Source organism: Cherax quadricarinatus, chromosome 3, assembly GCF_038502225.1.
Source record: "Cherax quadricarinatus isolate ZL_2023a chromosome 3, ASM3850222v1, whole genome shotgun sequence".
In the NCBI taxonomy this organism is placed as follows: Eukaryota; Metazoa; Arthropoda; class Malacostraca; order Decapoda; family Parastacidae; genus Cherax; species Cherax quadricarinatus.
Genome location: NC_091294.1, coordinates 59,074,752 through 59,100,125, shown reverse-complemented (window position 1 = coordinate 59,100,125; position 25,374 = coordinate 59,074,752). Strand labels below are relative to the sequence as shown.

Sequence of the window (25,374 nt, the reverse complement as noted above, 5' to 3'; positions counted from 1 at the left end):
GTCCTACTAGTTCACTTAAATTTATACGTAACAGAAGCACGCAGGAATATTTTAGTACCTAGCAGATCTTCATATTGTACAGGTGTCTCTTGAGCCTGGCGGCATCTAAACAGTTGGAAAAGACGTGAGTTTGCTACGCTTACTTTGTCAATGACGTATTTTGTGGCGTTCAGCAACCTGTCAGCATCGTAACCCAAGATGTTACTGGTGTTCTTGATAGCAGCAGGAGTGTCTCTGTAATTCCTCTACTCTTCTATCGTCGCGTATGTTTGGTTGTTTCAGATGGATGTCAGGTTCCCTTTTGTTCTATGTCGGCCTCCCAGTGACTTTATTTCAGTTTTTTGGTCCCACTCCAGGTCACCTTTAGCTCTGTCCAAAGTTTACTCTGTCTCTTTCTAACATTCACAGATTTTTTTTGTAGTCACTGACTTAAAACGGCCTCACTATAATACTTTAGCCTGTGTTGCAAGCTCACCACCGTGAGCATGTTCTGTGTGTCTCGTGTCGTCGGCACCTCTTCATGGCTCACAGGAAGTCTTTTGCTCAGACTGGAAGAAGAAATATATCTTCCATACATCGTACAGTACACGTAAAAAGCATCGGCTAAACGCTTTACCATCTTCCTCTAAAACATACGTGATTAAATTCTTGGTTTTCTCTTCATATCGCCAGCTCTGCAGTCGTTCCTGGGACGCTATGCCATGTAATGGTTTGTATATCGACTTGTAAGTGTAATTATCACAGTTGTTTTGTCTGTGAAACATGGTAGTGTGTGTATGGAGTCCATGTTGCTGATAAATATGCTAGTACTGTAGTATAATGACCAAAATTACGTTATATTTACAACTATATGGCGTGAATCTCAATGACGTAAAACTTTTGGATAAAGCAGTAACAGAAGAGCATTGTTGCTCTTCATTTAGTATACCTAGCATCACTGCCTCTATGTACCTTGTATATCTAGGATCATTATCTGTATATACTCTCATCTAGTATACCAAGCATCGTTGCTTCTCTATACTCTTGTATTCTTGTAATACTGTAGTGAGGCCACCAGACATCTGGCTTAAGCTTTTTAATGGAGAATTTTGAGGTACTCAGATTTATTTAGAGAAAAAGGAGAGTAATTTCAGTTTGCTGTATCAAGAGTCCTTCACCGGCATCAAGGAACTCGTCTCTGGATGGGTACAGACAGGTGAGTGTAATAGGGAAGGAGGACCTGGTACTCACAAGAGTAAACTCCTCCACTTGTTTTTATTGCTCAAGAGGCACACTAAGCTTCCTCAGTTGTTTTTGTAACGTTGTCTCTCCAAGGTAGCCTAGAGGTGATTGTCCCTGTGAAACAAGAACATCGAGGTAGGCTTTTCTCTTTAACTTTTAAAAAATAGGTGTTAACCCAGTCGTTACCGCTTGGTGAAGTCGCTTATTCAAAAACTTACAAATGTGACCAGTCACCTTGATATCAGAACACCAGTCACCTTGATATCAGAACACCAGTAGAAAGTTCTGATATTCATGCCAACCAGATTTAGAATTATACAGCACTTTATTAACCATACTTTCCTAGTAAAATAAATAATGATCTTAAGTGTTCATAAAATGTGATTTACACAGCTGGCGAATGATTGTACTTGAGCATCACCAACATAGATGTATATATATTTACCTTGTCAGACCAGAAGGTTGTAGCTGGTTCTTAAAACACTGACCATAGTTATAACTGTATATGTAATTATTAGCAATGCTTAATTAATGGTCAGTTTTCAATCTGTTTTGAGTAAAATAATAATGCATTCAAAGTGTTATTTAATATAAATAGTCTGAGTGTACAGCGGTCCACCCGTCGTGATAACGGACAAAAAATTTATTGCAGGAAAATAGTAGAATCATACAATGCTATAATTCCGGGTTCACGTTAGAGCAACATGAAAATATTACCCCCATGTGTAACAGTTGAAGATATCATCAGTGCGTCTTTCAATCTTGCAGCTATTGACCTGCTCAGTTCTGTGTCGCTGGTGACCAACCCTAGACACCAGAGGCCTCCTCCAGCCCCGCGCACCTGAAACCTTGCCAGGTAACAGTGTTCCTACCCTGCCAGGGCGCCGCCAGTACACGCCCAGTCCATGTACACAAGGTAGCCTCCATGGAGTGGCACTTATGCTGGCTTCCATGCTGCCTCTGTATACAAGGCTGTCTTGGAGGAGTCTGCACCGCTCTTCACAACCCTCTCTGTGCACGAGATTGTCTGGATGTATCAAGAATGTAAGTCACAGTTATTCTGTGACTGGAAAAAATCGCAACAAACACATAAATTGGAAATGGAAGCCATACTACTTTTCGATGTCCTGGACAATTATTAACTAGCGTGCGATAAGAAGGAGGAAAAAATGCTGAACCAAGATGGACAAAAACATAGTCTGTTTCCATTTTCATTTATTTGTTAGTTGTGAATGGTGTTGATTTACCAATACCTTCCAAACTATCTTTGTGTACAGGCAGTCTTCACCGTGCTGACGCTGTCATGGGTGTGGTCTGTCTTCACGTTACCGAGGGTAGCCTGAAGACAGCGTCAATACGGTGTTCAGACACTTATAACAGGAGTTGTGGAGACTTACCTTGGCCCTCCTCCAGGTGTTTACTGGCGGAGAGGACCTGTACTACCTTGGAGGAGGACCTTATATGAAGCTTCATGAGTATATTGCCATGGCCTCTGTTGCAGTTAAAGACAATCCTTTCATTTTACCGAGGGATATGTACTGGTGGCGTCCTCCGCACTCATACTTTCTTACTTATAACATTGTATATTCACAGAGAAGCGCTAAACCCGTAAAAGGGTCATACAGCGCCTTGGGAATGGGAGGTATTGTGGTTTGATCCGTGGAAAGAGAGAATAACTCAAATTCTTTGGATCAAGAGCATTTTTGTGGTTTTCAAGCCTTGTTGGCTGAGCTGGACTTGGAAGCATTTAACATTGTTCACTTTTTAACTCAGCAGTAAAACATTCTAGTTTTCCCAGTATGTAAGTTTGATATAACGTTGAGTTTAATATAAGAGTAAGTATAATAATACACGCATGCAGTAATACATTAGTTAGTAAGATTGCAAAGTATTAAGGGAAACACATTTATTAGCGAATTGTAGTGTAGGATATTAATTGATATTTTTATTGAAATAGATTAAACAAGTATGTTGAGATGAACACAGGTGTGGTGTACCTCACACAACATGTACTAAGATGACCAACTGGAGTGTTCAGTGTAGTCAAACCAACACAGGTGTAGTGTACCTGACAGCAACATGTACAGGTGATGAAACACATGATTGTCAAAGAATATTTTGTTGTAAACAAGTGGACTGTAGATGTGATAAGAACTCTGGTTCCCGACATGTATTCTACCTTACTAGATCCCTGTCACTTCCAATACTAACTTTCTTTTTTATGATGCTCCCAATTTGTCAGCAGCCCAAAATAAAATTAAAATTAAATCTTTTTTAAAGTCTATGTGAAAAGAAATTATAAACCCTTCCCTAACTAACAAACAGTGGTGTAGGAATACGCTTCTCAGCTTGCCTTTCCAGCATTCTTATTCGTCTCTACAACATTCAGTGAATTAATAAAGCAAATTGTACCTGATCACGAAGGTAATTTACCAGAGATGCAGGAGCCATGCGTCACTAGTGGTAATATTCAGTGGGATGCTCTCATAACTCCAGCACTAAAATCAGCTGCACCTGTTATTCATTAATGTTGCAGTTTAAAAACTGTAGTGTAAAGCACCCTTCTGGCAAGACAGTGATGGAGTGAATGATGGTGAAAGTTTTTCTTTTTCGGGCCACCCTGCCTTGGTGGGAATCGGCCAGTGTGTTAATAAATAAATAAATAAATAAATAAATATATATATATATATATATATATATATATATATATATATATATATATATATATATATATATATATATATATATATATATATATATGTATTATATATATGCAATAATATCACATTAAACAGGTGATTTCAGAATATGCAAAACAACCACTCTGAAAGGAGAGAGAAATTCAAAGCGCTTTCATGACTACTCACATTATCAAGGAACTATGAAAGTAAGGCATCCAAGGAAGCTATATAAGGGGTCTGGCCAACACCTCACTATCAGATCCCACAACGGTTAAACACCTGACGCGCGCCGACCCAACTGGATAGGTCCTTTGCACAACTCACCCACAAACTATTCTACCCAAGAAAATTTAAAAATTATTATTTGTCCAGTGTATTATTAAATTCTTCCCAAATTCTATTAATTATAAATGGATCTAATTTATATAAACCAAAGGAAATATTCATATTATTGTCAAAACTGCTTTTTATGAAACAAGATTCAATTATATTTCTGTCGACCATGGACTTGCTTGATACTACTTTCTCAACTTTTTGAAAATTTGGATGTTAAAATCTCTTAAATCAGAGCATTGGAATCCAGTTCTAATGTTATTTAAATCTTAGTTCGAGATTTTTACCAGTTTGACCGTAATAAACTTTATCGCAAATTTTACAAGGAATCTTATAGACACATCCATCAGCATTTTGGGGGGAATTCTTTATCAAAAGTTTTTTTACTGTATCAAGATTTTTGAATACAACTTTAATATTAAAATTCTTAAGAAGAGAAGGCATATCAACCAAGTTTTCATGGTAAGGGAGAACCAACATATTTTTAGTTGAATAAGGCTGGTTGTCCCTTTTTGGATTGTAAAAAGTATTTCTAGCAACTTTAAAAGATTTATCAATTACATTTCTTGGGTATTTTAAATCATTACCTATTTCATAAATTTTGGATATTTCCTCATCTATGAACTCAGGACTACAAATTCGTAAAGCTCTCAAAAACATTGATGAGAAAACAGACAGTTTGACTCTATCTTGATGCGAAGAATAATAGTGGACATAGGAACAGTTATTTGTAGGTTTTCTGTAAATTTTAAATTTGAATTCATTATTACCCTTAATAATTAAAACATCTAGAAAAGGCAATGAGTTATTTTCTTCAAACTCAACAGTAAAGTTTATAGAATGGGCTAAGCTATTTAATTTTCCAAGGAAATGGTATATATCTACATTTTTGGGCATAAGACACAAAATATCATCAACATATCTGAACCATTTAGCTCTATTAGGGAGGATTGTGTTAAGCAACATTGTTTCAAAAAATTCCATGTATAGGTTACTAAGAACAGGTGAAAGAGGATTTCCCATTGCCATACCAAACTTCTGAGTGTAAAACTTATCATTAAATACAAATTTTGCATCAACAATGCAAAGTTTAGTAAGTTTAATGATAGTAGGAACTGACAATGGTAAATCATAGTTAACGAGTTCTTCAGATAAGAAACTTAATAAATCATCAACAGGAACTTTCGTAAACAAGGAAGTAACATCAAAACTAACCATGTTAAAATCATTTAAGTCAGTCAAGGAGCTTAATTTATCAACCAAGTCTATGTTGTTTTTAACATTAAAGTTAGAAATTTTGCCAACAATAGGGCTCAAAATACCAACAAGCCATTTGGATAATTTATATGAAACTGACCCTATGGAGCTAATAATTGGTCTGACTGGATTCCCTGGTTTGTGTGTTTTTATTAGTCCATACATGTAAGGTAAAGATGGATTAGTGGAAGTAAATTGTTTGACTAATTAATCTTTGCCTTTCAGTAGAAGTTTTATTGTTTTATTGAAATTGCTGTTAACGGTTTCTAGGGGATTTTTCCTAAGTTTAGAATACGTTTCAGTATCATCTAAGAGATTATTCATTTTTTCTTGGTAATCATTTTCTTTCATAATTACTATGGTATGGCAATGGGAAATCCTCTTTCACCTGTTCTTAGTAACCTATACATGGAATTTTTTGAAACAAGGTTGCTTAACACAATCTTCCCTAATAGAGTTAAATGGTTCAGATATGTTGACGATATTTTGTGTCTTATGCCCAAAAATGTAGATATACACCATTTCCTTGGAAAATTAAATAGCTTAGCCCATTCTATAAACTTTACTGTTGAGTTTGAAGAAAATAACTCATTGCCTTTTCTAGATGTTTTAATTATTAAGGGTAATAATGAATTCAAATTTAAAATTTACAGAAAACCTACAAATAACTGTTCCTATGTCCACTATTATTCCTCGCATCAAGATAGAGTCAAACTGTCTGTTTTCTCATCAATGTTTTTGAGAGCTTTACGAATTTGTAGTCCTGAGTTCATAGATGAGGAAATATCCAAAATTTATGAAATAGGTAATGATTTAAAATACCCAAGAAATGTAATTGATAAATCTTTTAAAGTTGCTAGAAATACTTTTTACAATCCAAAAAGGGACAACCAGCCTTATTCAACTAAAAATATGTTGATTCTCCCTTACCATGAAAACTTGGTTGATATGCCTTCTCTTCTTAAGACTTTTAATATTAAAGTTGTATTCAAAATTCTTGATACAGTAAAAAACTTTTGATAAAGAATTCCCCCCAAAATGCTGATGGATGTGTCTATAAGATTCCTTGTAAAATTTGCGATAAAGTTTATTACGGTCAAACTGGTAAAAATCTCGAACTAAAATTAAAACAACATAAATATAGCATTAGAACTGGACAAGATTCCAATGCTCTACTTATTCATGTAAGAGATTTTAACCATCCAATTGATTTTCAAAAAGTTGAGAAAGTAGTATCAAGCAAGTCCATGGTCGACAGAAATATAATTGAATCTTGTTTCATAAAAAGCAGTTTTGACAATAATATGAATATTTCCTTTGGTTTATATAAATTAGATCCATTTATAATTAATATAATTTGGGAAGAATTTAATAATACACTGGACAAATAATAATTTTTAAATTTTCTTGGGTAGAATAGTTTGTGGGTGAGTTGTGCAAAGGACCTATCCAGTTGGGTCGGCGCGCGTCAGGTGTTTAACCGTTGTGGGATCTGATAGTGAGGTGAGAGTTTACCTGTTGGCCAGACCCCTCCTGGTGGATCAGAGCCTGATCAACCAGGCTGTTGCTGCTGGCTGCACGCAAACCAACGTACGAGCCACAGCCCGGCTGATCAGGAACTGACTTTAGGTGCTTGTCCAGTGCCAGCTTGAAGACTGCCAGGGGTCTGTTGGTAATCCCCTTATGTGTGCTGGGAGGCAGTTGAACAGTCCCGGGCCCCTGACACTTATTGTATGGTCTCTTAACGTGCTAGTGACACCCCTGCTTTTCATTGGGGGAATGGTGCATCGTCTGCCAAGTCTTTTGCTTTCGTAGTGAGTGATTTTCGTGTGCAAGTTAGGTACTAGTCCCTCTAGGATTTTCCAGGTGTATATAATCATGTATCTCTCCCTCCTGCGTTCCAGGGAATACAGGTTTAGGAACCTCAAGCGCTCCCAATAATTGAGGTGTTTTATCTCCGTTGTGCGCGCCGTGAAGGTTCTCTGTACATTTTCTAGCTCGGCAATTTCACCTGCCTTGAAAGGTGCTGTTAGTGTGCAGCAATATTCCAGCCTAGATAGAACAAGAGACCTGAAGAGTGTCATCATGGGCTTGGCCTCCCTAGTTTTGAAGGTTCTCATTATCCATCCTGTCATTTTTCTAGCAGATGCGATTGATACAATGTTATGGTCCTTGAAGGTGAGATCCTCCAACATAATCACTCCCAGGTCTTTGACGTTGGTGTTTCGCTCTATTTTGTGGCCAGAATTTGTTTTGTACTCTGATGAAGATTTAATTTCCTCATGTTTACCATATCTGAGTAATTGAAATTTCTCATCGTTGATGCCTTACTTTCATAGTTCCTTGATAATGTGAGTAGTCACGAAAGTGCTTGGAATTTCTCTATTCTTTCAGAGTGGTTGTTTTGCATATATATATATATATATATATATATATATATATATATATATATATATATATATATATATATATATATATATATATATATATATATATATATATATATTAATGTCGTGCCGAATATGTAAAACTGGTCAATTAGCAAGAACTCATTTAAAATTAAGTCCTTTCTGAAATTTTCTTTTATACGTTTAAAGATATATTTTTCATTAATGTTAATGTAAAAATTTTTAATTTTGCACCAAAAGAGTCTTAGAAAACTTACCTAACCTTATTATAACAAGAACAATTTATTTTAGCCTAACCCAACTAAATATATTTTAAATTCGTTTACAGTAATTTAGTACTAAACAAACACAATCAAATATATTTTTTTCGTTAGGTTCAGAATGATTTTGGCGAAATTATTGCATATACAAATTTTCACTTGTCCTATATGGCAAGATGATCGTTGCTATTTAAGCCAAGATCGCAAGTTCTGCCTATTCGGCACGACATATATATATATATATATATATATATATATATATATATATATATATATATATATATATATATATATATATATATATATATATATATATATATATATATATATATATATATATTTATTTATATATTTAATTAATTAATAATTAGAACATACAGAGGTACAAAAAAATACAGGTAAGAGCAGCATGCCAAAGCCACTTATACTATGCATAGCATTACGGGCTGGCTTAAAATTAACTTAAGATTAACTAAGCAATGATGAAATCAGTGATAAAACATTATTGTAAACAGATAACTACAAAGCACAAATGAGTATTACAAAGACAGGTCATATGGTTGCATGCATTGTTGTACATTCATTCATATGGAGTATTCTGTTAGGTAGTGTATTTAAAAAATAATAAAGTTAGATTGGGTTTTAGGTTTAACATTTATGTGAAATAATTGTGAGAAACATTTAAGATATACAATTTATAAGGTTCAGTTATTCAGTATTTATTTGGTTTTGGGTGAGTAAGTGATCTTTGAGAAGAGACTTGAATTTATAAACAGGTAGTGTTTCTTTTATATTTACAGGTAATGAATTCCAGATTTTAGGGCCTTTTATGTGCATTGAGTTTTTGCATAGTGTGAGATGGACACGAGGAACATCAAAGAGTGATCTGTGCCTTGTGTTATGGTCATGTGTTCTGTTGAGGTTGGCAAGGAGATGTTTGAGGGGAGGGTTAATATCAGAGTTAAGTGTTCTATGTATGTAATAGGTAATAAGTATGGATGTTTTGTATGGTAAGTATTTTGAATATTGGTGGAGTGTGCTGCCTGTAGTGGGAATTTGTTATTCTGACTGCAGCCTTTTGTTGGGTAATTAGTGGTCTGAGATGGTTATTTGTTGTTGAGCCCCATGCACAAATTCCATAGGTGAGATAGGGGTAAATAAGAGAGTGATATAGGGCCAGGAGGGCTGACTGTGGAACATAGTACCGTATCTTCGATAGTATGCCTATGGTCTTGGAAATTTTCTTAGAAATTTGTTGTATATGTGTATGAAATTTGAGTCTATTATCAAGGTGGATTCCTAAGAATTTTCCCTCTGTTAGCTTTGTGATAGGTGATCCGTTTATCATTATGTTAAGAGGGACATCCGTAGCTCTGTTGCCAAACTGAATAAAGTAGGTTTTGTCAATGTTTAGTGTAAGTTTGTTAGTCCTCATCCAGGTAGATATTTTCTGTAATTCGGTATTTACAGTATTGGCTAGCGTGACTGGGCTCGGGTGAGAGAAGACGTATGTAGTGTCATCTGCAAACAGTGTGGGTTTGAGTAATTGCGAAGCATTTGGTAGGTCATTTATGTATAGGAGAAAGAGAAGAGGGCCAAGGACACTTCCCTGTGGGACACCAACTGTAATTGGTTGAGCGGAAGAGTTTGCCCCATTTGCGTACACATATTGGCTTTTGTTGCTGAGGTATGATTTGAGGTAGTTGAGGGAGTGCCCTCTTATACCATAGTGTGACAATTTTATGTGGAGCAAGTCATGGTCAACTGTATCAAAAGCTTTACGTAAGTCAATGAAGATCCCCAGTGGGACTTCTTTTTTCTCTATTGCAGTGTATATATGTTCTAGCATGTGTATAATAGCATCATTAGTATTTTTATTAGGCCTGAATCCAAATTGGCAGGGGTTGAGTATGTTTTGGGAGATGAGGTAGGACTAGATTCGTTTATGAATTAATTCTTCGAAGATTTTTGAGAGAGGGTGTAAGTTGGATATTAGCCTATAGTTATTCAACTCTGTTTGGTCTCCTCCTTTATGGATCGGGGTGACCCTTGCTATTTTGAGAACTGTAGGGAAGGTAGAGGATTCAATGGATTTGTTAAAGAGTGTTGCAATGATTGGTGATAGTACTTGTGACACTTTTTTGTATATAAAGGGTGGTAAGGTATTTAAATCTCCTGTCTTGTTTTTTAGTGTGTTGATAATAAGGGAGAGTTCGTATGGGTTAGTCGGAGCTAGGAACAGTGTGTTCGGGCAGTTGCCAGTGAGGTAGTCATTTGGTGGGGTATCTGAGCTTGGGATTTTATTGGCAAGGTTTTTTCCTATAGTGGAAAAGAAATCAATGAGTCTGTTTGCTGTTTCTGTTGGTGGGAGTTGGGGTTCATCTGATTTTACTAATTTAATTTCGCTATTTCGTGATATCATTTTTGTTTCTAGAATTTCTGATAGGGCTTTCCAGGTCTTTTTTATATCACCTCGTAAGTTGGATAATCTGTTCTCATAATACAATTTTTTTTGCCCTTCTTATCAGGCTGGTTAGGATTGACGAGTAACGTTTTGTTTGGTCTCTGGTTATGTGACCCATTCTGTACTGTTTTTCATATAGGTGTTTTGTATTTATGGATTTCAGAATGCTGGATGTTAGCCAGGGACTGTTCAGTCTCTTAGCTGTCATCTGTTTATTTTTTTAGGGCAGTGCTTGTTATAGAGGTATTGGGTCTTTTTTAGGAAATTATTAATACATTCATCAATATCTGTATAGATTTCTAGCTCAGTGTGCCAGTCAATGTTTGTCACTGCTGCTTGTGAAGTCTGAAGGTGACTTTAGTAGTGTCTTGGGGTAATTTACCAAGAGTTGTTATGAGGAAAGTAGGGTAGTGGTCTGTGGCATTATCTGTGATTATGCCTGATTTTAAAGGGGATATGATGTTGGTCCAGATGTGGTCTAGTAGGGAAACACTAGTCTCCGTAACTCTTGTAGGTTTTGTTACTGTTGGTAGCAACATGCAGTTACTCATTGTGTTTGTGAATTCAGTAACGTGTGGGTCCTGGTCTTGCAGGAGATTTATATTGAAGTCACCTGAGAGTAGTAAGTGATCTTTGTTCATGCGTGCATCAGTTATCATACTTCCTAGGTTGTCACTAAATCGGCTAATGTTTGATTGTGGAACTCTGTAGATGTTTATCAACGTGAGAGGTTTTTGTAGGTATTTGGATTTGAATTTAGCTATTATATATTCCCCATGTTCATCCCTTGTGCAAGTATTAGTGATACATTCTAGTTGGTCTGAGTAGTATACAGCTGTACCACCCCCTTGTTGGTCTGGCCTACAGTTGTGTATGGCTGTGTAACCAGGAATGGCATAGACATCAGTAGTATCAGGCTTTAACCAGGTTTCAGTTAGTGTAATGATGGACATATTGGCATGCAAGGAATTTGGTAATGCTATGAGGTCATCATAATGTTTGCTTAAAGATCTGATATTGTAGTTAAAGATAGTTATGTTGTTGTTGGCTCTGAGAAGTGCCTTTGATTGTTCTGCTGTGTAGTAATTACAGTAACTGTTTGAATCATTTAAGTCATTCAATAAGAGGTTTGTATCAGGATCAATGCTTGTAATCATAAGATTTATAGTGAATCCATGGTTAGAATTAAGTATAAAACAAAGTAAATATTCTAAAACTAAAAAATAGCACCTGAATTATTTAACAAAAGTAAAATAATGAGCTAAGGTAGTTTTTTAAAGCTAAAATAAAGGAGACATTATAAAAGGGACTAAAATAATTTGTGGTGAACAAATAAAATGATGATCAAATAATGGAGCTTGGGAATATGATAGTAGGTAGTACTTTAAAGGTAATTCTTTAAAGTTAAAATTAAGGAGAACAGATAAAAGGAACTAATATAAGTTGTGGTGAACAAATAAAATGGTAATGAAATAAATGAGCTTGGGAATATAATAGCAAAATAGTGAACTTATTACACTTTATCACCTGAGAATAGCACCTTGATTATTTTAACAATTTTGAATATATGAACTAAGGTAGTTATATAAAGCTAAAATAAAGGAGAAAATATATAAGGGACTAAATTAAGTAATGGTAAACAAAGTTAAATGGACAGATAGTCACTATGAAATAATATTGATTTAGGAGTAAGATCTGATTTGTAATATTAAATAAGTTGAGCAGTTTATTGCACAATAAAAAGTAAAAAAATATGAGGTAGTTGGTACTAGCTAGCAAAAGATAGTTTTGGGACTCACACAATAATGTAATTGGAATATACACTAATTGCACACACAATATAAGGTGACTAAAACAAGTAGTGGTAAACAAAATTAAATGGGCAGGTAAGAACGATGAATAATATTAATTTGGAGTAAGATTTGACTTGTAACACAAAATTATGAGCAATTAATAGCAGTAAGAAAGAAGTATAAAGTATTGGAGGTAGTTGGTATTAGCTAGTGATGAAAAATATAAAAATAATAATTCACAATATAATAGTAACGTACACTATATGCACCACACGTATGTGTGTTAAGGACACTTATCTAATCTGTTACAGAAATGTCAGCTTTTCTAAGGAAGGTAGAGAAATCGTGTTCGTTTGAGATAGTATATTGTTGTCCTGTTGATGTTTTCCTTACTAGTATTTTCCCATCTCGAGTGAAACACTGATGTATTTTGTTTTCCTGTTTAAGTTTTCTCAGCCTGAACAGAAGGTTTTGACATTTTCTAGTTAGACATTCGTTTATGTACACTCCATTTTTCATTGTAATTGCTGATTTAATTAGGTCCTTTTTTTTTATCATATGAATGAAGTCTGATCATAATACTGTGTTTACTTCCTGGTTTTCCTAGCAAACGTGTTTCTTTGATTTCATTGTTTTGCACGATGACTTGTACGTGGTTCTGTATTATCCTGACAGCAGTTTCTTTGCACTGTGCTTGTGTTATGTCACTTGGAATGTGTGGACTGTTTATTATAACTGCATCAGACAACTTATCTTGTTCAGTTTTGTCGTCTTGGAAATCAAGGTATTCATTTAGTCGAGTGTGCATGTTCTGGTTCCAGTCCTTGATTGCTTCTTCAACCTTCATATTTATTGTAGTTATTTGTTCAGTGTCACTGGCTATAGCTGCTTTCAGAGTATTTTCTGTGTCAACACTTCCCGATGTAATCTTCTCTTCAAGGTTTTGGATCTTGTTCTCGAGGTTGGTTGTCTTGGATTCTCGTCGCGCAAGTGTTGCTTTGATATCTTTGATTTCGTTTTCTAGAGCAACGATGTAGTCCTTGATATTGTTAGGAATAATCATACCTGAGTTGTCATGGGCGAATCCTTTGAAGGGAGTGGAGTTGGAGGGGGAGTCAGCCATGTTTGTTGTTGTTGTTGTTCCCTGGGTGGTGGTGGTGAGGGGGGTTGATGATACACCGGCGTCCTGCTGGGTAGACAAGTTGAGTTCTAGGGTCCTTGCTGTTATTCTTTTATTACTGATGTTGTTTCTTCTGCGATATCCTTTCATAGTATCACTGAAGTAGATACTGTGTAGCTATGGAGGAGAAGGCTTGTTTTCTCAGAGCTTGGGTTAAGTGGTTGCCTGGCAGCGGAGGCAGTGTTTGGGTTAGCAGGGCTGTCTTCCTTAGATCTTCTAATTTTGTCAAGATTTGGGTTACATTCTTAGTATTCTTGGGTCATTTTGTGGTCTACGTGGGTTCATGTAGTTGTACCTTCACTTAGGCCATCACAAGTTTTGATGAGCGATGGTTTCTTGAGGAAGAAGAGTTGGTAGGATGCCGCTGCTGCCGTCTCCCACCGAGGCAGGGTGAAGCAAAAAAGAAAATCCCCAAAAAGAAAATACTTTCATCATTCAACACTTTCACCACACTCACACATGATCACTGTTTTTGCAGAGGTGCTCAGAACACAACAGTTTAGAAGCATATACATATAAAGACACACAACATATCCCTCCAAACTGCCAGTATCCCGAGCCCCTCCTTTAAAGTGCAGGCATTGTACTTCCCATTTCCAGGACTCAAGTCCGGCTATGTAATAATAACCGGTTTCACTGAATCCCTTCACTAAATATTACCCTGCTCACACTCCAACAGCTCGTCAGGTCCCAAATACCATTCGTCTCCATTCACTCCTATCGAACACGCTCATGCACGCCTGCTGGAAGTCCAAGACCCTTGCCCACAAAACCTCCCTTACCCATTCCTTCCAACCTTTTCGAGGACGACCCCTACCCCGCCTTCCTTCCCCTACAGATTTAAATGCTCTCCATGTCATTCTGCTTTGATCCATTCTCTCTAAATGACCAAACCACCTCAACAACCCCTCTTCAGCCCTCTGACTAATACTTTTATTAACTCCACACCTTCTCCTAATTTCCACACTCCGAATTTTCTGCATAATATTTACACCACACATTGCCCTTAGACAGGACATCTCCACTGCCTCCAACCGTCTCCTCGCTGCTGCATTCACAACCCAAGCTTCACACCCATATAAGAGTGTTGGTACTTCTATACTTTCATAAATTCCCTTCTTTGCCTCCATAGATAACGTTTTTTGTCTTTTCATATACCTCAATGCACCACTCACCTTTTTCCCCTCATCAATTCTATGATTAACCTCATCCTTCACAAATCCATCTGCCGACACGTCACTCCCAAGTATCTGAAAACATTCACTTCTTCCATACTCCTCCTCCCTAATTTGATATCCAATTTTTCTTTATCAAAATCATTTGATACCCCCATCACCCTACTCTTTTCTATGTTCACTTTCAACTTTCTACCTTTACACACACTCCCAATCTCATCCACTAACCTTTGCAATATTTCTTTAGACTCTCCCATAAGCACAGTATCATCAGCAAAAAGCAAGTGTGCCAATTCCCATTTTGTATTTAATTCCCCATAGTTTAATCCCACCCCTCTCCAGAACACCCTAGCACTTACTTCTTTTACAACCCTATCTATAAATATATTAAACAACCATGGTGACATTACACATCCCTGTCTAAGACCTACTTTTACCGGGAAGTAGTCTCCCTCTCTTCTACACACCCTAACCTGAGCCTCCTTATCCTCATAAGAACTCTTTACAGCATTTAGTAACTTACCACCTATTCCATATACTTGTAACATCTGCCACATTTCTCCCCTATCCACTCTATCATAATTCTTTTCTAAATCCATAAATGCAATAAAAACTTCCCTACCTTTATCTAAATACTGTTCACATATATGCCTCAATGTAAACACTTGATCTACACATCCCCTACCCACTCTGAAACCTCCTTGTTCATCCGCAATCCTACATTCTGTCTTACCTCTAATTCTTTCAATTATAACCCTACCGTACACTTTTCCTGGTATACTCAGTAAACTTATTCCTCTATAATTTTTACAATTTCTTTTGTCCCCCTTCCCTTTATATAAAGGGACTATACATGCTTTCTGCCAATCCCAAGGTCCCCTCCCCTCTTTCATACATTTATTAAACAAAAATACCAACCACTCCAACACTGTATCCCCCCCTGCTTTTAACATTTCTGTCATGATCCCATCAGTTACAGCTGCTTTACTCCCTTTCATTCTACGTAATGCCTCACGCACCTCCCCCACACTCACATCCTGTTCTTCTTCACTCCTACAAGATGGTATACCTCCCTGGCCAATGCATGAAATTACAGTCGACATTTAGAAGTTCCTCAAAATATTCTCGCTATCTACCCAAAACCTCCATCTCCCAATCTACTAACTCCCCTACTCTGTTTTTAACTGACAAATCCATTCGTTCCCTAGGCTTTCTTAACTTGTTTAACTCACTCCAAAAATTTTTCTTATTTTCATTAAAATTTCTTGACAGTGCCTCTCCCACTCTTTCATCTGCTCTCCTTTTGCACTCTCTCACCACTCTCTTCACCTTTCTTTTACTCTCCATATACTCTACTCTTCTTATAACACTTCTGCTTTGTAAAAACCTCTCGTAAGCTAACTTTTTCTCTTTTATCACACCCTTTACTTCATCATTCCACCAATCACTCCTCTTTCCTCCTGCACCCACCCTCCTATAACCACAAACTTCTGCCACACATTCTAATACTGCATTTTTAAAACTATTCCAACCCTCTTCAACCCCCTCCCCCCCACTACTCATACTTGCATCAGCCCACCTTTCTGCTAATAGTTGTTTATATCTCACCCGAACTTCCTCCTCCCTTAGTTTATACACTTTCACCTCCCTCTTGCTTGTTGTTGCCATTTTCCTCTTTTCCCATCTTCCTCTTATTCTAACTGTAGCTACAACTAAATAATGATCCGATATATCAGTTGCCCCTCTATAAACGTGTACATCCTGGAGCCTACCCATCAACCTTTTATCCACCAATATATAATCTAACAAACTACTTTCATTACGTGCTATATCATACCTTGTATATTTATTTATCCTATTTTTCATAAAATATGTATTACTTATTGCCAAACCTCTTTCTACACATAGCTCAATTAAAGGCTCCCCATTTTCATTTGCCCCTGGCACCCCAAATTTACCTACTACTCCCTCCACAACATTTTTACCCACTTTAGCATTGAAATCGCCAACCACCATTACTCTCACACTTGGTTCAACACTCCCCACGCATTCACTCAACATTTCCCAAAATCTCTCTTTCTCGCTCCTCTACACTTCTCTCCTCTCCAGGTGCATATACGCTTACTATAACCCACTTTTCACATCCAACCTTTATTATACTCCACATAATCCTTGAATTAATACAGTTATAGTCCCTCTTTTCCTGCCATAACTTATCCTTCAACATTATTGTTACTCCTTCTTTAGCTCTAACTCTATTTGACACCCCTGACCTAATCCCATTTATTCCTCTCCACTGAAACTCTTCTTCCCATTCATAACATCCACAATCATCTTTCTTATCATCTGCACAACATCCACGCACATTCAGACTTCCCACTTTGACAATTTTCTTCTTCTTATTCTTTTTAGTAATCTTTACAGGAAAAGTGGTTACTAGCCCATTGTTCCCGGCATTTTAGTTGACTTTTACAACACGCATGGCTTACGGAGGAAAGATTCTTATTCCACTTCCCCATGGATATAAAAGGAAAAGTAATAAGACCAAGAACTATTAAGATAAAATCAAAGAAAACTCAGATGAGTGTGTATAAATAAACATGTACATGTATGTGTAGTGTGACCTAAGTGTAAGTAGAAGTAGCAAGACGTACCTGTAATCTTGCATATTTATGAGACAGACAAAAGACTCCAGCAATCCTACCATCATGTAAAACAATTACAGGCTTTCGTTTTACACTCACTTGGCAGGACGGTAGTACCTCCCTGGGTGGTTGCTGTCTACCAACCTACTACCTGTAGTTTTTTTATATTAAAGTCCAGGTTTTATTCCCTGGACCTCAGCAATGAGAGTCCCTCATCTCACCGCTGGGCAACGGTGACAATTATATATATATATATATATATATATATATATATATATATATATATATATATATATATATATATATATATATATATATATATATATATATATATGTATGTATATATAAAGAAATATCGCAGCCATTAGGATTCGAACCCACGTTGGATGTTTTACACGAGTGTTTCGTAACATGGAACGTAATGCCCGTAAACACTCAGCTCCAGATACTTCATAATGTTAGGCAGTCTGCTTGACTGCATTCTCTCCACCTATTTCATTTCCCTCTATATTTTGGCCTCGCGAGCGATGCTATACTCAATGCACCTCGCATTGCAGAGTGGTGTAAAGATTGTCAAAATTCTAGATTAGGTTGTGGAGTTCCTCAGACGCTGGTCAGGAACCCGTCCCAAAATGCAGTAGGCATTCCCTCTGAATCACTACTGAGGTGCTGGAAGAGGAAGATGTCAGCCCTCGAGTCTCTGATGGTTTTGACGAGCCTGGAAACCAGCTCTCGGAGGAAACTCATGGTATGTTGTTCTCAGGATCTAGGGTTTGCCAGTACTGTTGGGATCAAGTAGTACAGGTGGAACAAATTCTTATATTTGTTGAGCTTGTGGGCTTCTCTGTGATCAGTAGCACCGCCCTGCTGACCAGCACTAAATAGGATGTACGTGTTAGCCAGAGCAGATGCAAGGTATAGTCACACACCAGAAGTGACCACTCTTCGTGGAACATGATGTGATCTCATCAGGGTAACTAGCAGGTGTATCTGGAGTGTTGGGTAGTAAAGATAACTTGAACAGTTCAGACTATGCAGACCTTTCTGGTCGACTGCCACTTTGCCGAAAATATACTTGTACTCACTGTGACTAGTGGCAGAAAGCCGCAGAACCACTGTTAGGAAAAAGTCACCCAAGTGATGCACGCTAAGGAGAGCTCTCTCACTTGCAGACCTTGCACCCTCTAATTTCACTGTGCCAGTCTTTTCCTTGATGGGTCTGTACTAACTGGATTGTTTGTAAGCCAACATTTCAGTTGATCTCATCTGCACAGAAGGTATCCCACATGATGGTGGCAGTAGTGTAGCTGGGATCATCCGCCCTAGCCAGACTGTATTTATGTTCTGATAGAATTTCCTTCATCGGCTCAGTGGCACTCTGAGAGGCTGTGAGAATGTACAGTCCGCCAAATTTGTGTCATGCTCCCACTGTGATTCGTGTAAGGAAAGGTTTAGGACTTTCCAGTATGAACTTTAGAAGGGATTCGTACTCTCCTAGGTTGGGGCTGAAAGAAGATGGAGAGTATTATATAAAGTAATCGAGGTTACAGAGAAATAGACACCTGGTAGTAGATAAATGTCAGTTTCCATTTGTACAAAGTCAAAAAAAAAAAAAATCCACGATACCATCAATGGCATTAGACCTAAGTGGGGCACCAAGGAGAGTGCAGTCAGTAGGATCAATGGCTGACTCCTCGTAGGGCAGCCGAGACTTGTTCGATGGTATGTTTGCTGAAGGACATCATTTCGTTGTTCCTGGGTTTATGTTCTCCTTGCTCTTTGAGAGTTCTTATGTGTTCTGGAAAGGATTCTGTGGTGCCCGCTAGTGCGGCGTCATGCAAAAGCCAGATAATAAGCTCGCTAGTCAGACCCCTCGCTGACCAAGAGACAGAGAGTGTGGGGGTGGGGGGTTAAAAAGGTTTCCTTGTTGGACACCTTCGCGTATTTTGTGTTTATGTTTGCTGCATACAATTTTCTAATAATGTTCTTACATTATCTTTAAATTAATAAATATCATAAACCTGGTTAAACTATCAACACCGCCGTCTGTTACGTGCTCATCCACTTTATTGACTGTATATGTGTACCCTTGTACTTGTGCTGATGCTTCTTTACGTGAAGAAAACACTTTGTGAAAGATGATGTTATCAGGGCAACTGTGGCTCGGTGTAGAGCTTGATCAAGCTCTACACCGAGCCACACCCTGGCAGTATCAAAGCTCTACACCGAGCCACACCCTGGCAGTATCAAAGTTTGTTCTGTAGCGTGTCTTTTTTCGCAGTGTTGTGGGCAGCACATTCTATGGATCCTTCACTTCTTTCAACATGTGTCTTTCACTCTCCATCTTTCTATTTCTTTGTCGTCTTTATTCATTGGGAAGCCCTAAACTTTTAAGGGCCATGCACCACCTGAGTAATCGTATGTAATCCGGTTTGATTCAAGGAAGGAGAGCATAGCTCTAATTTTTTGGACCAAGAACCCTTAACTAACAATAAGGAGGCCCTCCTTGAATGTTCTTGCTATTATAGTGTTCGTCCCGTGCACTGGTACATTTATGTAAGTATCTTCTATGTTGGCACTCATTCCTGGCACCTTGTGACACTACAACTTTCTCTGTTACCACCCGTGTACAGAACAGTTATTCTTGCAATATACAATAGATTTTAGAAACACCAGAAGATGGCTTCCGGTCCTAGGGATCAAGGAGGGACTTACCTGATCACCGGATTCAGTGTTACCTCAACCATTTCACCAAAAACAGAGGATTCAATCCCATGACAAACCAGTCCTCAAACTAGCAGGCTAGTGCGCTGTCCAGCGCAGCATGCGTCACTTGCATCATACATGTTAGTGCGTTCTCCACTGTAGCATGCGTTAGTTGCGTTATGCACTTGCTCTCCACCTACCATTGTCTTAAGGTACACACAGGGAAGCTTCACCACATGTTAGCTGGCAGGTACATAGCTTCACAGCCTCTTAATAGCGTTGAGTTATCCAGGCATATGCAAAGGTTCTCTGTCAATGAATATACTGGCATATATGTTATCGGTAAATATATCGTGAAGGTAATATTGATGGTGAGGGCAAGTATAAAGTATAAATGTTGTTGCTATTGCTGTTATTATTATTATTATTATTATTATTATTATTATTATTATTATTATTATTATTATTATTATTATTATTATTATTATTGTAGAAGAGCTTAACCCATAGAAATCATTGAGCACCTACGGAATGGGAGGTAATCAGCCTTGATCCAAGGAAGTGGAGGGTACCTCCAGTTCCCTGGTTGAAGAGCTGGTCACCAGTAACCAGGGACCCCCAGTGCAGGGCCAGGAGTGGCTGAACAACACGTGTGCTGGTACTAACACAACTCTGACCTTGCAGGACGCTTCACCGATGACGGCTCATTAATCTATCAGAAGGTGTGAGGTGGAAGTTAGCATCCCTGACCATCTGCCGGCAGTACCTCCACCTTGGCTGCTGGAGTGTAGGTCGGCTGCACACCTACCTGCAGATGGTCCCCGGGATAATCGCCCCATCCCTCCGCGGCCCGGTCTCAGACCAGGCCTCCTGCCAGGAGACCCGCCACAACTGCCTTGTCACCACTCCCTCACAACTATGTCACCACCTTCACCACCTCACAACAACCATTATCCGCCTCTCGTGGTTATCAATGGCAGTTTCTTCGTCAATGGGCTTCCTTTTTAAGTTTCACATACGCCTTTTACCATTTCGTAAGACAACTCTGTACATTGTTTCTCAGTCATGGTATCATTAAAGTACGAATTTACTAGCATAAAGTCTGTGAATATATGAAAAGACACTAGATATGTATTTTATAGCATGTATTAGTATTTTTGGAAGTAATGTGTTACTGCATCCTCCACAAGTGCTGGAAATGCACATTTAAAGCAACTTTGGCAATATACTCAGAACAGCTGCTGGATTTCGTAAGACAATATATACATATTGCGATATATAAAATTTGTTAGTGTGTATGAGAAATATATTATAAACAACAGTGCGAAAATACAGGCTCGCACTTCTTCACTGGACATGTGTTTGGTACAATATTCTTTCAGTCGGACGAGCAAACAAAATTCACATTATAGTCCCCACATTTTTTTTTTTTAAGAAATATTACCTGTATTTCAAAGCATTTTGTTGCAGCTGACAATTCAGCAGTGCCCACCCACCTCCAGCGATCATTTGGCAGTGACCGGGCCACACCGCACGATATTAACTAGTCCTGGGTTATTGTGACTTAAGATAGTATCAGTTAGTGGCATCCGGACCACATCGAAGCATAATAACTATTAAAATATTAACTATTAAACCAAAGTGACTTGATCAAAGCACATAATTAGTGGAGCTTGGACCAATCCAGGTTATTAAGCTACTTCTTGTTATGCAGTGACAACAAGAGGAACATAGCCACTAAGATGGGCAGGTGCTGATGTTGCCCTGGGTGGCCAGCACTAGGTGGCCAGCACTAGGTGGCCAACACTGGGTGGCCAGAACTGGGTGGCCAGCACTGGGTGACCATTACTTTGTGGTCAGAAGCCAGTAAGGTTCATGGAACTACATTAACACTTCCAGGGATCTTCACATCAACATTATCGTCAACAACTTTCGTCTTCAGATTCACATTTGTATCTTTTTCAATTGTAATACCTCAATGTTTTGTGTTGTTTGTTAATTTAGGTTGTAATTTGTTTAGGAGGTGTAAGTAATAATTTATATTTACTATTAAACCTATTTAAAGTTCTGCATATAAATACTATCAGTGGTTAAGATCATTTGAATCAGAACTTACATGACAGTCTTTGTGATAAATGTTCACCATTGAAGTACTTCCCATTTAATGTACAACCTGACCATCGTATCGGATTTTACCATAAATATCACTAACGCAAACACTGCAGCCACCATACTCTCGATCCTCCTTTTTCGATCCACAAGTTGTCTGTCGGAACTTCAACTCCAAGTCTCCTCCTAAACCCATGTTATTAACCACATTAATTAGTAACCAGTAATATTACTACGTCACCATCAAAAATATTACTTCTTCACAATACTTCGTTTACCACCTAAACCATAAACTTTGTTTTGTGTGAATATAATAGTAACAATATAGGTAAACAACTGTGCTAAAAAAAACACAAAATTAAGAAATAAACTTTAATTTTCTTCGTAAAAAAATAAGTAAAAATTTTTTACTACCATTTTTCATATTATTAAAATGAAAATTATTATATTACATTGTTAGAAAAAACCAAGTATATCTCCTCAGTTGTTTATGTTGGTTAAAAATGGCATTATGTAGGAGGAAATGTGTTTATACTGTAGTGCCTTGTTGTGCAGCACTATGTTGAACAGTGCCATGTTGTGCAGCACTATGTTGAACAGTGCCATGTTGTGCAGCACTATGTTGAACAGTGCCATGTTGTGCAGCACTCTGTTGAACAGTGCCATGTTGTGCAGCACTATGTTGAACAGTGCCATGTTGTGCAGCACTATGTTGAACAGTGCCATGTTGTGCAGCACTATGTTGAACAGTGCCATGTTGTGCAGCACTATGTTGAACAGTGCCATGTTGTGCAGCACTATGTTGAACAGTGCCATGTTGTGCAGCACTATGTTGAACAGTGCTATGTTGTGCAGCACTATGTTGAACAGTGCCATGTTGTACAAGACTCCCACATGTTCTGTAAGTCTGCCACATGTTGTACAAGACTGCCACATGTTGTACAAGACTGCCACATGTTGTATAAGTCTGCCACATGTTGTACAAGACTGCCACATGTTGTACAAGACTGCCACATGTTGTATAAGTCTGCCACATGTTGTACAAGACTGCCACATGTTGTACAAGACTGCCACATGTTGTATAAGTCTGCCACATGTTGTATAAGACTGCCACATGTTGTATAAGTCTGCCACATGTTGTATAAGTCTGCCACATGTGAAACATTTGCTGCTCCAACACATACTGAGCGCTATACATGTTACCTTGTGTGCCAGTGTTCCTAGTTACAAACAGGTGTGTTCGTACACCTGCTCTGCCTAACAACGTAATCTTTATAGATGCTAAAAATGAAATGATAGCGAATTAAATTAATCTGGATTTGAATTATTACATTTCTTTTACTTGACCTTATAGACCCGTACTCCCTCTATTAGCTAGCAACACCACAGGACTTTTAGCATATATCCTAGTCAGTAATAGTTAAAAGTCTTTGAATTTGCTGGTATACTAGCAAGTATCAAGACGAACACTCCTGTAAGAGATTATCTGCATTTATATTATCCGAGACATGCATACGTAGCCAGGAAGCTCTTGTGAATTTCACAGTTGGCCATTGAGACAGTAGAGATATATTTAACTCAGCTGGTTTCTTGACAATGAAACATAATCCTGAGAATATTAAACTTATTCTGGCGATTAGTTATGGTCTTTAACTCGTCCTAACTCGTAGAAGCTTTTCAACTTTACATAGAACTTACGCTATCAATCTATAATACTCTTTTAAACTCTATAGTTAATCAGACATGCTTGTTGAATACAGTGGTGGCACTATACATATATACAACTAAAACAGCTACACCGAAATATTTATGTGGTGGTCCGATATCTTCTTAATTTGTATTGTTTGATTGATGTCAGTGTATTGGCGGCTCATGCGTTAGTGTGGTTCAGTCTTCCTGCAGTCTTCACTAATTATGGAGAATGTATACAAATTGTCTACCAACTTCTGGAGAAAACCTTAGTCGCCTCTCCTTTTGACAATGCCTTTAACAAAAGTTTCATAGTGGTATGGTAGTGTAGTGTACTAAGAGGTAATGGGTGTTTCAAAACAAATCCATTTTCTTCTCATTGCCTTCGGTATTTCAAAGAAAGTATCCACTTCTATTTTTAATGAGCATTATATCACCCTTCATCATTGTGTTTTGAAGACGCATTTCTGAAACTTTGATTGTCATAAACTTCCTGTCTTCTTATATATTGTGAATTTTTTTCCATACAGTTCTAGTGTAGGTGGCGAAATTAACTTTGTGCAATATATGGACAGGTTTTCTGGTAACACTTATTTTGTTAAGCGTCATTCATGGTTCTTTTAAATACCCACGTATTTCAAACTAGTGTTCTGGGAAATGGTTCTCAGTTCACATATAAAATTTATATACTTGGTTGTAGTGCAGATGTTCACTAATCTTTTCTTTTAAGCTGTTGTGAAAATTTCAGTTAAGTTTACTTAAATTTACGAGTATTTAAAATATATTTAGATGTCGACTTTACAAGTGATGACTATGTTGCCATTCATTGGTGGCTAAAATATGTGCACAAGTGCACTGAGAAGCGGTAAGGTTTGTAAGTATGAATATGAGGATCAACAGTGTATTTTGCCTAACAAAATTCTATACACAATGGGACGAGTTATGCACCAGAGGTGTAAAAAAATAAGTCATTTTCTTCCAACAGTTTTTCAGGTTGGAACACGTCTATTAATATAGGGCAGGGAGTGGGGGGGAGAGAGATCTATGTGAGGTAGTAAGATGTTTTAAAATATGAGAGATGTATCGCAGAACCATGTACCTCGTCCTCCCAGTCTCTCCTTGTATCTCTCTTCCTTCATTATCTTCTATGTTAATTTTCAATAAAGTGTTACGTTATATCAGGTTGTATTTGTACTCCTCTCACTAATTATTTTTTAAAGGAGTTAAGAAGCCAGTGGAAGGCCTCGGTCAGATGACCAAAAGCCACAGTGGCGAGTCATCGTGTGACTAAAGACAGGCGTCAGGAAATACTTGTCCTGTTACCTGTCAGATCTTACCTAACTTAACCTACGATTTAGACTCTAGAATTGTAAGACAGAAACAAGTGAATGGACAGTGCAAGATGGTTTTCTTTTGATGAGAGTGAGAGTACTTATGAGCAGCAGCTGTAGAC

At 37.7% G+C, this 25,374-nt stretch overlaps 1 protein-coding gene across 8 annotated transcripts in view; it reads left to right on the top strand.

Moving 5' to 3' along the window:
- The window catches only part of LOC128684045 (uncharacterized), a 195,459-nt gene extending 170,360 nt beyond the window's left edge, over positions 1-25,099 (top strand). For 5 of the 8 annotated variants that reach the window (XM_070091998.1, XM_070091995.1, XM_070091965.1 and 2 more), the window contains 2 exons: positions 1,990-2,077; positions 20,808-25,099. In XM_070091998.1, the coding sequence (XP_069948099.1) occupies positions 1,990-2,066 (77 nt within the window). In that variant the 3' untranslated portion in view covers positions 2,067-2,077; positions 20,808-25,099. The remainder of the gene's footprint in view (positions 1-1,989; positions 2,078-20,807) is intronic. The other 3 variants (XM_070091986.1, XM_070091978.1, XM_070091993.1) reach the window with 1 other exon arrangement.
- Positions 25,100-25,374: the final 275 nt, after the last annotated feature.